The sequence below is a fragment of the Agelaius tricolor genome, unplaced genomic scaffold, assembly GCF_023055355.1.
Source record: "Agelaius tricolor isolate 1412-34295 unplaced genomic scaffold, bAgeTri1.0.p SCAF_3, whole genome shotgun sequence".
Classification (NCBI taxonomy): Eukaryota; Metazoa; Chordata; class Aves; order Passeriformes; family Icteridae; genus Agelaius; species Agelaius tricolor.
This window is the reverse complement of record NW_027269263.1, coordinates 2,905,316-2,919,620: the sequence shown is the minus strand read 5'-3', so window position 1 is coordinate 2,919,620 and position 14,305 is coordinate 2,905,316. Positions and strand designations below refer to the sequence as shown.

General features: G+C 47.6%; 1 protein-coding gene across 3 annotated transcripts; it reads right to left on the bottom strand.

Moving 5' to 3' along the window:
• Positions 1–4,849: 4,849 nt before the first annotated feature.
• LOC139587699 (aldo-keto reductase family 1 member B1-like) lies at positions 4,850–13,383 on the bottom strand. 3 transcript variants are annotated; one of them, XM_071422141.1, is made up of 10 exons: positions 13,287–13,383; positions 10,908–11,075; positions 10,487–10,603; positions 9,132–9,209; positions 8,462–8,584; positions 7,210–7,316; positions 7,004–7,085; positions 6,198–6,281; positions 5,353–5,435; positions 4,850–5,078 (listed from the first exon to the last, which is right to left on the bottom strand). In XM_071422141.1, exons 1-10 carry the CDS (start codon positions 13,338–13,340, stop codon positions 5,036–5,038), a joined length of 939 nt encoding a protein of 312 aa, XP_071278242.1. In that variant the 5' UTR covers positions 13,341–13,383; the 3' UTR covers positions 4,850–5,035. The 3 variants fall into 3 exon arrangements, with proteins under 3 accessions (XP_071278242.1, XP_071278241.1, XP_071278243.1); XM_071422140.1 differs by lacking the exon at positions 13,287–13,383 and adding an exon at positions 12,749–12,990; XM_071422142.1 differs by lacking the exons at positions 10,487–10,603; positions 10,908–11,075; positions 13,287–13,383 and adding an exon at positions 10,002–10,049.
• Positions 13,384–14,305: the final 922 nt, after the last annotated feature.

The window sequence follows — 14,305 nt, the reverse complement described above, 5'->3', positions numbered from 1 at the left end:
GCTCTCGGGGCGGCGCCGAGCCCGGGGCCGCGGCCGGGGAGCGGAGCAGGCCGCGACTGGGGCTTTAGGCTGTGCTCACCGCACACGGGCCCTCCTGCAGCACCTCAGCCCCGGGGCGGGGGTGGCACAGGGGACATGGGACACAGCTGTCCCCACTGAGCTCCTTGTCCCCACAGGGGTGGCGGCCTGGGCTGGTCCCCCTTGCCGGATGCTTGTGGCCCTGTGTGTGTGCTGCTGCAGCGACACGACAGCAGAAACCTCGCTGGTTTCTGAGAGCCAGGATAAACCTCACTGGTTTCTGAGAGCCAGGAGAAGCCTCGTTGGTTTCTGAAAGCCAGGATAAACCTCACTGGTTTCTGAGAGCCAGGAGAAGCTGTTCCTGCCAGCCAAGTGGGACAAACGCAGCTTCCACTACGAGCTGTGGGTTAGGAGTAATTTAGGGCAGAATGAATCTAAGAAAAACCCCAGCTTTATTTTGAATTTTGGAAGAGGTTTTTTTTGAAAGTGTTTTGAAAGTCTCAGAAGAGGAACAGTGACTTTTTAATGAGTGACATAATGATCGTGTTGTCCCTCTGTCTTTAGGGAGGTGCTGAGGACACTGCAGAATAAAATGCACGATTGTAATCACAGGCAGTAGTGGCCAGCAGTCTCCCATCACAAACTGGCTTTGATGCTCTTGCAGACAAGCATTTGCTGTTCTGCTGAAGACGTCACAGCGCAGTGGAAAAACCCAGACTTGCCTGGGAGGCTTTGCTGCTTATTCACATGTGAAAAGTTTCTTCAGGTGCGAGCATTTGCTCTGGGTGCCTCTCCCTGCTATCTGCAGCTTCATATTTTTTTGCTCCATTTAGCTAAGGACAGCAAGATAATTGGTTTTCCTCTTTAATGTTCCTCCTGTTTCATGTCAGCACCATCAGGCACCCCTGTCAGGATACGATGTGCTTTCACTTGGATCGCAAAACCTTTACACAACTTGGTGCTTATTGCTTGCTGATTGGGTTGAATTTTCTCTCGTGGTTTCAAGCCAGAGAGATGCCTCCATCCTGTCACAAGAGGCTTCAGGCAAAAGTTCTGTATTTTGTTTTTGCTGTTCTGTATTTTGTTTTTGCTGTTAGCTCTTGTGAGTTGGAGCCTTTCCCCTCAGAGCTGTAAGGTCAGTCAGATTTCCACTGTTTGCCTCTCCCGAAGGTCTGGTGGGGGCCTTGGGGGAAGAAGAAGTACTGCACATGTCACCCTGTGACAGCCAGCCTGCTAAATCTCGTGCTCTGTGTCCTTGATAACATGGCCATGTCTTTACAGAGAGCACTGACATTGAGGAACTGCAAGGGGGAGGAGGGTCTTGCTTTCTTTTATTTTTTTTTCCTTGATCCACGTGCACTGGAACAGGAGGAGCAATCTCATCAGTTTTCAGTTTGTTTTGCTGACTTTGCATTTAGCAACCGTAATTTCACCACAAGTTGTTACTTTGGTGACCAGCAGTGTTTGGAATCTGAGAACAGGGCCCAAAATAAGGAAATGGGTATGTCCTTATGGACAATGTTTACCAGAGAGACCCACTGAGAACACATGAAGGCAAAGTAGGGAAGTGACAGTGTTGCAAGATGTGATCACACCTAGGGGAAGAGCTGCAGGGGTCTGTACAGACACAGGCATAGCTTAAACCAGGGTTTGGAGGTGAGGGCACGCAGGTTTCACGCTTGACTCACTGGGAAGCACAGCAGGAATTTCTGCTTTGCTTGGAGGGGAGATTTATCTTGCTCAGTGGGGGTTCCAGTTCCACCTCTGGATGCCAGGAGGCAGATTTCAGGGGCTTGGCCAGCCCTGGTGTAGAAGACCTTGGCCACTTTTTCACTCTGAGCTCAGAACAGCCCAGGAGCGTATCTTGGTGGCTCTCCCATATTCTCAGAGCTGATGAAGCTTTTTGTCCTCATGCTTTTGTGCTTTAATTGCACCTGCTGAAATAACAAGCTCTGGGCACAGCCGAGGATGAGGAATTGATCTTTCCACCCCTCTGTGGTGATTATTGTGTGGGAAGGGCAGGTTTAGTGCAGCAGGGGAAGCCTGGACAGAGGGAAACCATGAACTGCCCCAGACTGGTCAGAGCTGATTCTGGCTGGCTCTGAAACTGGTGCTGTACTTGGGATGACTGAGTTCTGGCACATGGGAAGCACCTATGTGTCCCCCAGAGTCCCTCTGGCCCCTGAGAAGTCCCCACCTCACTCCTAAAGGGGCTCCTGTGGGCTGGTCAGGACAGGGGCAGCTGTGGGGACAGTGGCAGCCCTGGGGACAGCACACTGCTCACCCAGGAGCTCTAGGACACAGTAAGGACTGAGTGGTGAAAGGAAGCATCAGGCACCCAGCATCACCCTCTGAGCCACCCTTGGTTCCAGGGAGGGACTGGGATGTAACCTGTGGTGACAAAGGCAGGGTGGAGAGGAGGACAGGGGGTGAATTGGTGTTTGGCTTAAACACAGGCTGGGGAAGGGGGAGAAAGGCATTTACTCATTTGCTCTTCTGTTTTCTTTCTTCTCTAGTCAGTTACCCTGAGTCCCAGCCCAGAAGTGGAGCAGTGAGAAGAACTCTGGAAGGAGCAATGATCCTGGCCCTGGGAATACACAGTCCTGGAAGTGGAGCAGCCAGTGCATGTCCAGGGGGGAGTACACACAGTGTGCAATTGCCTGAAGAGAGGAGGCACCTGGGCAGGAAGATGACTTGGAAGAGAGAAACAGATGCTTTCTGAAAGCTGATGGCAAATGAAAACAAAGCCTCTTCAGGCAGCCTGAGTTGCTAGGTTAGGTAGGCCTGTGGAGGTGGGAGTGCTGCTCCCCAGAATCTGAGTGCTCTCTTGACAGTCCTCTGCTCAGAATGAATCTGCAGAAATATTGAACACTTAGTGAACTGTCCCTGCAGTAGCTGTGTCTGTGCTGGGATACTGAAGCAAGTGGGATGCAGGTTTTTGCCTTGTAAGAGCAGAGTTCTGGGAAGTTTGGGGTCTCTGCTACTAGCAGAGACTGTCCTTCCCAAGGGAGGAAGGCTTTAGGACCCACCAGTGAAGGGCTGTGAGGAGAAATCATCTGATTCTGCTGATCCCACGGGTGAGACTCCCCTGCAGTTTCTTGGACTGCTGGGTTGAGTTTACAGGCAAGGGGAAAGGGACCCTGAAAAAGTGGTGATCACTGATGCTGTTGCTTGAAAGCTGCAAGGTCTGAGCACAGTTACTGCTGGCATCACTTGATAAGCTGTTGGGACACCAGAGTGACTCACACGCCTTGTTCTGGATGGTGCATGCCAGGAGATGGGCAGATCAGTGCCACAAGCAAGGATAGTGCTGGAAGTTCAGCTTGGAAAGCATTTTAGAAGTGGTTGGAAAATATGTTGACTGTTGCAGTGTTGATGCTGATAATTTTGTCTGTGGGAGAAGGGATGGGTTTGGGATATGTGCCTTATGTTTGCACTGGTGAGGTGTTAACTACACTGGTCTGCAGGGGCAAGGGGTGGAGTTAATAGTGAATATACAGTCAGATGATGATTATAGTAAAGATGGAGTTTGAATAAGGGTGAAACAGTTCTTAACATATCTTTCAATAAAGTGCAGGGTGGAATGTGAAGAACATAAATTGCAGATGGTATCAAGGGATGGCAGTGGTGACCTGTGTGGAGGCCACTGAAACAAACACCCTGTCTCATGCTAGAATTGAAGCTCACAGTTACTGTGACTCAGGAATACTTCTGGAGACACAGGTGCACTTTTTGAAGGAGATCCATGCTGCAATGACTTAATTCCAAGGGGTCTGCAGCTGGTGGATGAGTTATACTTGAACAAGGAAACCACTGAGGGCTCTATGGGCACTGTGTAACCCGTGCTGGAGAAGGTATTCTCTAAAAAGACAGTGCTCCAAACTTGTGCATCATAGTAACATTGTACCTTAATTGTTCAATAAAAATGTGTATTTGATCTCTGCAGAGCCAAGTCTCACCTCAGCCTGAGGACTACAGAAGGTTTTATGGGTTGCTTTCTTTAGGAAGCTGTAAAGCAAATGTTCTTGGATTACATTTTCATGAATTGAAAGTGGAAATTTTGGAAAAGAGTCCACAAAGTGCTCATTTTCTTCAGCCAAGGTTATGATCTTTTGCCTTGAAAACCCAATGTGCAACTTCAGGATTTTGTTTGGCCACCTGCCCAGGTGCTGGGAATGGAAAGGTGACACAGCCCCAAAAGCAAATAGGCTCGTGATGTCACCTGGGGCTGTCACCAGGGACAGTGGCAGAGGGTGGCTCAAGGGGGAGGTGGATGGAGCTACAGGGGCATTGGTACGGCCAGGAGAGTTTGGCCCCGAGGCTGACGGGGCCAGAGGGGATGCTGGCACTTCGGGGGCTGAGCTCCCCGCGCTGTGTGACATCAGGGACATCAGTCCCTGCACTGCCGGGGAGGGGACAGCGCGGGTGGCTGAGGGATGGCCGCCCTCTGCTGCCCGCAGGGGAAGGGGAATGTGCCCTGTCCCAGGGAAAATCCACACACTCAGGAGGAAACCTGACTGAAAATACCGCCAAGCACACACCTCTCTGTTTTCTCCTTATGAAGTTCTGTTTGTTTTGTTTTGGTTTTTTTTTCCCCTAAGGGAAAGTTTTTCCTAAGTAGAAAAATCTCCTTTTATCAGTTACTTCTGGAGTGATTAAACTGCTGGCCTTTAGTTCACATTTCTCAGATTTTTCTCCCATAACTGCCATCTATCCTCCTCAGCCTGTTGTGTTGAAGCAAGAGAAATTAAAAATGTGAATGTGTAGTTCAAAGTCTTTCACTCGCTAAATGTGGATTACCCAATCCACATTTTGATAGAAAATTATTACAGCCCCCATTTTATTCTTTTGGAGCAACTTTACTGTTTCTTTTAGAAAGAATAAACAAAAGATGAGCACTGAATACATATGCTGTGACTCCCCTGGCTGCAGGAGGAGAAATGCAAGAAGAAAGTCAGATAAATTGATAGGAAGAATATCAGACCAAGCTCTGAAGAAAGGCAGGATATGAGCATCTTCAGTATTCTGCATTGAATGGGTAGTCCTTGTGAGTTTTGCCCCTGCAGGGAATAGAAGACTTCCTTTTAGTCATAATTTTCCCTTCTAGTTTTGCTTAAAGAAGCCACTAAGGTGGGATCTGAACTCTGTAATTGAAGGATGGGTTCAGTCCAGATTTGCTTTCCTCTACAGGATGTCTTTTTTGTACACTTGGAACATCCCAATTACTTCATCATTCAGGCTCTTGGCATTCTAGGCAGTATTTAGATGTAACATCTCTGTGTATATGGTATTCTTAACTTGGTTTGGAGAAGAATACTGAATGCTATCACTTACATGCTCATTGTATAGACTCTCCAGTTTCTGTTAAAGCTGAAAATAGTTGCCATCTCCTCTTTGGTCAGTTTGAAGTCAAACACCTGAAAAGAGAAACAGCTGGGAATCACATCTTTGAACAAACCAGAGAGGTTGTAAGCTCACAGAGGCTGTAAGCAAAATCCACAAAATTAAAGAACAAGTCTGCAAGGGAGGGTAGCTGGTTGGAAGACATGACTGCTTCATGAAAAAGGTATCTCTGTGTCACCAAGAATGCACTGGCAGAGGGAATAGAAAAATTCATCCAAAGTTGCAATTACACATGCCAGCTGTTGCAGGGCACTTGGCAGGCTCTTGCATCTGCCACTTGTGAGAGATGCATCCTTCTGTCCTATTCCAAAGGCACATCTACAAGATTTCCATATTTCACTTAATCTATCTAGGCTTTTTGAAATCCCAATGACCAGCTGCAGTCAAAGACCACTGAATTTACAATAGAGCAGCATGGTTTGTGAATACCACAGCTGTTTTCTTAACACTGCTTGCTCTACATAAGCCTTTTGTGGTGTGCTGCTGCACTCAAGTGCCAGTGAAAAGCCATGTGGCAATTCATCTCCAGTCTGCAGAATACAAGACACCACATAAAGTGACTACTAGAATTACCAGCATACTAAAAAAAAGGACTTGGTTCATTCCTGCTCTCCAACTGTAACCTTTAGTTTAGCCCTTAGCAGAGTGTGTAAACAGACAAAAAGCCTGGTCTTGCCTGAGCAGGGAAGAATGATAAAGGATCTTTTCCCTTGCTGTGCAGGGAGAAGCCAAACCATCCTTGAGGGGCAGCCCCCAGCTCACTCCTGATCCCTCACCTGGAAGTTCTCCACAATGCGCTGTGGGGTGACAGATTTGGGAATCACAATCACATTTCTCTGGATCTGGAAGCGAAGGAGAACCTGCAAAAAGAGACAACTGAATCATTCCTCTCGCTCTGGAGGAAGCAGAGCCTGTTCCAGCAGCTGTTATCTCTGTTTCAAATCATTCCTGTCCCTGCAGCCCTGGTTGCCCTCCCTGAAGAGCAGAGAGGGAAGTGCTGGAGCCTCACATGAAAGGGCTCCTTTCCCATCCAGGTTTGGGCCAGTCAAGCCTTCCTGCTCTCCCAGACTTCTATCAAGATTTCATTCTCTGCAAGAGGACTTGAGATGAAGAGTGAAACATTCCAGCACTTGAAGACAGGTCAAGAAAATGTTTCATGATGACAGTCAGAGCACACCTGAGAGTGTGCATTGCAGGCCACACAGAAAACAGAGCCTGCACTGCTGCCTCTCACACAGGTGACAGGGAACAAAGAGCCAGCCTGTCCTCTACATTGTCATTAGCTGTCCTGTGTTACAGGAAGGGGTAGCCACAGTCTGTGTAGTTCAAAGTCTTTCACTCACTAAATGTGGATTACTCAATCCACATTTTGACAGAAAATGAGCCCCCATTTTATTCTTTTGGAACAACTTTACTGTTTCTTTCAGAAAGAATAAACAAAAGATGATCACTGAATACATATGCTGTGACTTCACTGGCTGCAGGAGGAGAAATGCAAGAAGAAAATCAGATAAATTGATAGGAAGAATATCAGAGCAAGCTCTGAAGAAGAGCAGGATTTGAGCATCTGGCATCCATGTACCTGGGCTGTGGATTTGTTGTGCTTGGCTGCAATTTCCTTGATCTTGGGGTCATCCAGAAGGGAAGGATCCTCTGGCTTAGCCCTACACAGGGGAGAGATAACACCAGAAGTCTGTTTTGAGATCAATGGCTAATAGTACACTCAGTGTCTCAGTGCTGCAAGCATTATCCATGCCAGCTCCCTCACAAATTGCAAATCAGCCTTACCATGGTCTGTCAGGGGAGCCCAGGGGGCTGTAGGCTGTCACAGCAATCCCTTTGGATTGGCAGTAGTTCACCAGCTTCTCCTGGGTAAGATATGGATTGCACTCGATCTGCCAGCAGAAGAGTACAGAGACTGATAGAATGCAGCTGTAGCTCACTGCAGGGATTATCCCCTAATCATAATAATCCCCTTAAAGGCTGCTCTTTGTCCTCATGGCCACTCTTTGCAAAGTGTTATCAGCTCTAGTGTTCTACAGTGACATTTCTTGTACCTCTGTGTCTTTGCTCTGGAGAAAGAGCATTTCATAAGGCTCACTTCTGGGTTCATTGGCATGTTCTCAGGTCCTTCTCAGATTTCTAAGCAGTAGCTTAGTAAATATTGAAGACCCCAATGCCCTGTGTATTCAGCAATAATGTGGAGTGGGATGAGAAGGACATGCTGCATCTGCTCTGTTCTCCCTCCCAGTCTGTTCTAGACATCAAAGCTCCCTTTCTCAGGAATTGGTGCCCCTTTCTTATCTGCTATAGGTAGGAAAAAGATGTTTTTTTTCCTTTTGGCATGCTCTTTTTTTTTAACTACATGCAGAGGAAGGACTGGCAGGCTCTGGAGACTGAGGGAACTCAGTACTCATAGTGAATATGCAAAAAGTTCTGAATTCAGAACTGTAAGAGATGTCTGAGTCTGTCCAAGAACCCTTGAAGGGATAAACTTCTGCAGCTCCTGCATACAAAGGGGCAGTTGCTGCTGTATGCAGACAAAGACTAGGTAATTTATATATATATATGTGTGTGTGTGTGTGTGTGTGTGTGTGTGTGTGTGTGTAAAACTCCTTTATTTTTTATTTTACATAAATCACGGCAGATACCAGGAAGCCACTAGTGTGCCAGTATATGCTGCTTCTGTATAGAAGTTAAAACTGACCTCCCTTTCCAACTGGGTGACTGAATTGTGGATTCCTGCATGACAAAAACCACATGATAATTGTGTGAACAATTGTCTTCTATTAATAACAGATTGATGCCATTACAAATAACAGAACAAGTATTTTAAGAAGTTCTTGTAATTTGTGTACCACAACTTCATTCCCTATCAGAACGCAGATCTACAACATCTTTATGAGTACTCAGAAATAATCACAGGGTGTAATTGTGCTGTGTCTGCTTTGTTCTTCCTCTTTGCATCTCCTCATGCAAATTACAAGCTGTAATTGGATCTTGATAATCCCACAAAACCTGCAATCACTTGGCAGCTCACCTGGACATTTGCAGGCTTGTGCTTCAGTCCTGGCTTGTTCAAGATTCTTTCAATCTGCTCACGGTTGAAGTTGGAGACTCCAATGGCTTTTACCAGGCCAGCATCCACCAGCTCCTCCATGGCCTGGCAGAAAGGGGAGCACAGTCAGCACCAGTGTACAAGACAGGCCCTGAAGGAATTATTCTTTGTGTGGCTTTATTTCCATTCATGGGCAAGGAAAGACAACTGTTTGGAGCTGCCAAGATTGCCTCTTGGGGGAGAGTGACCTCTGGTGCATTTGTGCCACGTCTTCCATCTCACCCAAACCCAGGGGCTCCTTTCTTGAGATGGCAGAAATTCTCTCTCAGTTATTTTCACATGGGAAATAAGGATAATCAGTGATATGTTCTTGAGCCAGCACCAGAGGGCTGTAGTGCAGGCTGTGGGTATGATCACAACCTAATTTATTTCAGCAGAGTGTATTTGAGCAATTCAAGAGCGGTGAGGACAGTTCTGTTGTGGTCAGTCTGGCTTGCAGATTCACTAAAGGATTGAGCATGTATGTTTTGAAAAGCTACACTGTATATGGTGCAATAAATACATAAGAACTTTGTGGCTGCTGAAGGCAATGAAAGCATGGGAAAGGCTGCCAGCAACAGAAAACATGATTTCCCCCCCTGGCTGAACTTACCTCCCATGTATCTAGAAAATCTGTGTTGCTGGGGATAGCCATGCCTTTGTCATCTGCAGGAAACAGCTCCTCTCCTGCCTGTCAGTAAAACAAAAAAAAAAAAGAAGAAAGATTTAAACACTCTTTTTATTGGCAAGTTAATACCAAGACAACTGAGGACCATGATGGCTTTAGCTACTAGTACAGAAAATATTAATATTTGTCTACATTGTTCCTGGCAATTTTGCCAGCAATCATCCCTAGTAGGAATGATGCAGAATCGTTCCTACTAGGAATGTCAAGTGAATCTCCTAGACCAAACAAAGTAGTGACTCACTAAAACACATACAGATAAACAATTGACTTATTTATTGTGGAACAAAAAAGCTTCCTGTAGTCCTCTGCTATTCCTTTAAGAGAGAACTGGGGTAGGTTTTTTTTTGAAGGATCTGTTAAGGTCCCAGGAACATTTAAGTACAGTTTAAGCTGAGCCACATCTACTGTAGAAGATTTTATGTAAACACACAGGTGTCCTATGAAGGGAGCCTCAGCTTAAGTTGGTGGCAAATCAGAACACCCCAGATGTACAAACTCAGAAATAGAGCCCCACATCTGCACATTGCTCCCCATCCAGTGTGCAGCTGTCGGAGTATTATGCCATGACACTTTTACTCAAGCTCTTTGTTCACATAAAACTAACCATGACAGCTCTGCAAGTGTGACAAACAGCTGACAAGCTCAAAAGCAACAGATAGGATGGAGGTCTTAACCTGTCTGCAGCAGAAAGAAAAAGCCAAGACTAGACACAGACTCAGACATCAGATCCTTTGAAGTACATGAAGGATGAGATGTATTTCATGTACTTCTGACATGGATGTCACAAAGTCTCACCTTTTGAAATCCAGGGTCTGTGGAACAACTTTAAGGCTCCTACAGCAAAGGTCAGATCAATCTGTACAGTATTAAGGACTCAGTGATTAAAGAAAGAAGTGGAAGACAGAAACATTCTCTTGTTCTGTGATTCTGTAACACGCAGAGGAAAGAATTTCTGTCAGGCAGCAAAGTACATCCTTCCTTCCCTCAAAGCAGGAAAGGATGGTTTAGCCCAAAGTTAAGCAGCATGAGTCAATCTTGCAGCCAGAGGCCTGACCTTGTTGCTGGGGCTGCCTCTCTGTTATCAGGAGGGCAGAGGACGCTGTGCAGGCAGCTCTGGGGCAGAGATCAGGGGCACAGCAGGGCAGGGTGGGCAGCACTGGGGCAGGGCTGGCACAGCAGGCACAGGCTCTTTCTGGAGCAGCAGTGGTGCTGCAAGTGCTCCTGGCTCTGCTGAGGAGCTCTCCCAGGAGAGAAAACCAAGGGCCCTGCTGCTACTGTACCTTGAACCCCAGAGGCCAGTGCATGAGGTAGAGATCCAGGTAATCCAATTTCAGGTCAGCAAGAGTCTTCTGGCAGGCTCCCTTCACCAGATGCTTCTCATGAAAAGTGGACCACAGCTAGAGAAAAAAACAAGGCACGTTGTGACCTCCTGGGTTAAAGCTTTCCCGAAGAAGGAAAGAAAGCTAGCACACTTTCTGGGACCATTTCTGCTTAACATGTATTTAACAGTCCCATGAAAATGGAGAATGTGGAATACATCTTAAATAACACTCTATAAAATACAGTGACAAAAAAAAAAAGATTTTACCAAGTATGGGCATGAACTATTCTCCTAATTACTCCACACTATAGCACACAGCCTTTCCCCACTACTCTGAATTTCCCTCTATGAATATGCAAAGCTTTCCCCTGGATCCTTACCTTGCTGACAACGAAGAGATCTTCTCTTTTCACAGCACCTTCCTTGATTTTCTGCTGGATCCCTTCCCCAATCTCACTCTCATTCTGGTACACGTAGGCACAGTCAAAGTGCCGGTACCCAGCATCGATGGCAGCCGTCACTGCAGCTTTTACCTGCCCAGCTGCAGACTGGAAAAAAAGAAGGTTAAGAAGATCCCAAATCAGAGCATACAGGCCATTTATTAGTTATCTAGCAACTAAAGAAACATACAATTTAAGCAGAGTTTTTCCATGCCATGTTCTTAAAGCACTCATCATCTTAAAAATGCAGGCTGCTATAGGAATGTGCTCTTTGTTGACGGAGTGACAGACAAAACTATCTTTTGTCCCTTCAGAAAGGAAAGAAGTTCAGAAGTTTTTCTCTTCCATTAAGTGAAAAAGCCACTTCATAGGCCTAGGGGACTTCACATCAAACTTAAGGATAGCTAATTGGACAGAAGCCAAAAAGTCCCACTTGAGCGATTTACTGGGAAAAGAAGAGAAGAAAGAAACTAATGGCTTTTGTGAGGTGTTTTACCAGGAGCAAGAACCTCTTGCACCTCGCTTGGTTTTCCTCTGTTTGTTATTTTGCCTTATATTAAACTTTTTTGTTTCCAACACTGCAACAGAAGCTATCTTGCTGATTTTATGTTTCTATTAGTAGAGTTTTTCCATGCCAAAGCTCTCTTCATCTCACAAATGCAGGCTGCTGGGTTTGAAGCCAGCCTCCAGCCATTTATCCATTAGCCCAGTCCCAAGCAGGCTCAGCCAACAGCCAGGTAGAGCAGAGCCCCCAGCACTGCCAGAAATGGATCAGGGAAAACTAAGTTTTGTGCCAGGGAGTTCTGCAGAGCCCTTTGCTCAACACTCCTTGCTTCCCAGTGCTGTGTCTAGGAAGAGAAACAGTCAAATGGCCCAGCTGGGAGAATTTTAATTCTATGGGGAGGGCAGTGGTCTACACCTTAAGTCATCCACATCACTTTGGAGTGTTACACTGTGCTCTAGCCCAGCTTGCCTGGGGCACATCCCCCCTGTAATTGGAACCTTATGTCAGCTGCCTCCTTCAGAGACAGAGGAGGCGTGTAATTCTACTTGTTTCTGTACCCTGCAAGGGTGTGTAAGAGCTGTGCACAAAGAAATGTTGGCATATCTTGTTCACACAAATCCAGCAATGTTTGTTTCTAGGCATTGTATAGATTAGTGGTTTTGTAGTCATCGTAACAACAGTGCAAACCTCTTTGTCAGAACTTGCTAAAAACGCATGAATGGTCTTCTAAAGCCATCGGCTGATTTCCGGGGACCTCGCCCAGATTGCACATCACGGGAGCAGCAGGGAGGGCTCCAGTGCAGTGGCACGGGAAGGGGCAGGGAGAGGGGCCCGGGGAGCCGCGGCAGCCTGGTCGGGATAGGGGATGGATGGATGGATGGATGGATGGATGGACGGATGGATGGATGGACGGATGGGATCCGCGCATCCCTGGCGGGTATGGGAGGGACGGAGCCGCCGCCTCTCCCAGGCTGGGGACACCCAAGCGCCACGTCTCCCCCGCGGCAGCAGGGGGACGGCGGGGAAGGAGGGCACCGCAGGGACGGAGGGCACGGCGAGGAAAGCGGCTTTGAAAGCAGAGCTGGGGCTGTGCCTGCGGACACCAGCGGAGGGACAGGGCATCCCCGGCAGCATCCCGGGCGGGATGTTGAGGATGGCGGCGGGGTCGTGTCACCGAGCCGAGCTGTCCCCGCTCCCTGCGCACCCCTGACCCCTCCGGACCCCTCCGGGGGAGGAGCCCGCCCCTCTGAGAGCGAGCGGCCGCTGTCCCCGTTACCTTCCATGTGCCCAGCCCCACGAGGGGCATCCTGGCCCCGGTGCAGAGCTGCAGGCAGGTGGCCATGGCTCCAGCCGGGAATGCTGCCCGCTAGTACCGCCCGCCGAGCCCTTTAATGATGGCAGAGCCGTGCCCGCCCCGTCGCGGGCCCCGCCCGGGGCAGCCGCCGCCCCGCAGCCCGAGGGACACCGGGCTGGGCTGGGCCGGGCCAGCGCTGCTTCTCCCCGAGCCCCCGCAGCTGCAGGGTTCCCGCCGAACATGGGATGATGCTTGTGGTAACAGGAGAAAAAAGGTGATCTGCTTTGTAGGGGTAAATTAGAAAGCAGTTATTTTAAAGAAAAATGTTGTTTTTAGTGTTGGGAGAGGCTTCTTTTAAAATGCTTTTTGAAAGCTGCTGAAGAATAATAGATGTCGTGTTGAAACTTTGCTTCATGTTTGTGGTTGGAGAATCATTCAGTTGGCAATAGTGCATTTTTCTCTGTGTGCCTTTCCCACGGCAGATGCCCAGCTGCTTTTGCTCTTTTTCTGCCCTGCTTACCTGAGGGCAGACGATAGTTTCTCTCTCTAATAATCCTGTTTTTTGTCGGCACATTCAGCCATCCCCAGCAGGATGTGATGTTTCAGTTAACATCACAACATAGTTACGTAACACAGTGCTTGCCTTTTACTTTTTCCCCCCCCCCCCCCGGATTCCTTCTCTGTACAGCTGCTCTGAGCATGCTCAGACTCTTGAGGTTTTGTTCGGGGAACAGTGAAATCAATGGAAAGGTTGTGATATTAGGAGAACAGTATTAAAGCCAAGCTGTTTGCATGAGAGGCCCTGCTGCCGTCCTACTCTGGGGGTTTTCCCCCAGTGGTTTTTTGACTGAGAGGTCTCTGTCTTTTAGAAAGGATTTTGGGCAGAAGGTTTGCATTTGCTGTAATGTATCCAAAGTCCTGTCTCCCATAACCAAAATGCTCAAGCCAAAAGCACAAGTTTTGTTCACACCTCATTTGAGAACAAAAGCTTCTTTCTTTTTAATCACATACAAAGGCCAAGTTCTTTTTGCATCTGTCAGGGGGTAAGGGAACACCAGACAATGTGATAGGGCTAAACTGGATTCACCAAGTTCATCAATGAAGGAAAAGCCTGGCAGAGAAAATGTGACATATGCACTGAAGGAGTCTTGGTACATATGAGCTATGGGTGATAAAGAGACAGGAGAATGACACCTGGAAATATTCACAATGTATAGTAGTGTGTGCCCCTCATAAAATATTCCAGTGAGTCAGGGTGGCCTCACCTGGGGGAAATACAGCACTCAACCCTGACCTGTGTCAGGCTCTGGGCAGTGGCTCAGCACTAACACATGCTCTTACACCTCGTGTCCTCATCATTTTGGATATCTGCATGGGTGTAGTCATGTTTCCCCATAGTCTGTTTTATTGAGGGTTTGTAAAGCTAGATCGATGCCAGCACAGCCTGGCAGCCAGAGCAGTCCACACTTTGACCGCAGAGCTTTCCAGAACTTCCAGTTATTGTTCTCCTGGCACTTTCATACTGTATGTACCAAGACT

What these genes read in the sequence shown, in the direction of transcription:
- LOC139587699 (XM_071422140.1), bottom strand. Translation starts at nt 12,814, where the DNA reads ATGGCCACCTGCCTGCAGCTCTGCACCGGGGCCAGGATGCCCCTCGTG. An exon ending in GCATTGTGGAGAACTTCCAG is followed by an intron (nt 5,436 to 6,197) that starts GTGAGGGATCAG and finishes TTCTCTTTTCAG; the next exon opens with GTGTTTGACTTCAAACTGAC. An exon ending in AGAGTCTATACAATGAGCAT is followed by an intron (nt 5,079 to 5,352) that starts GTAAGTGATAGC and finishes TATTCCCTGCAG; the next exon opens with GGGCAAAACTCACAAGGACT.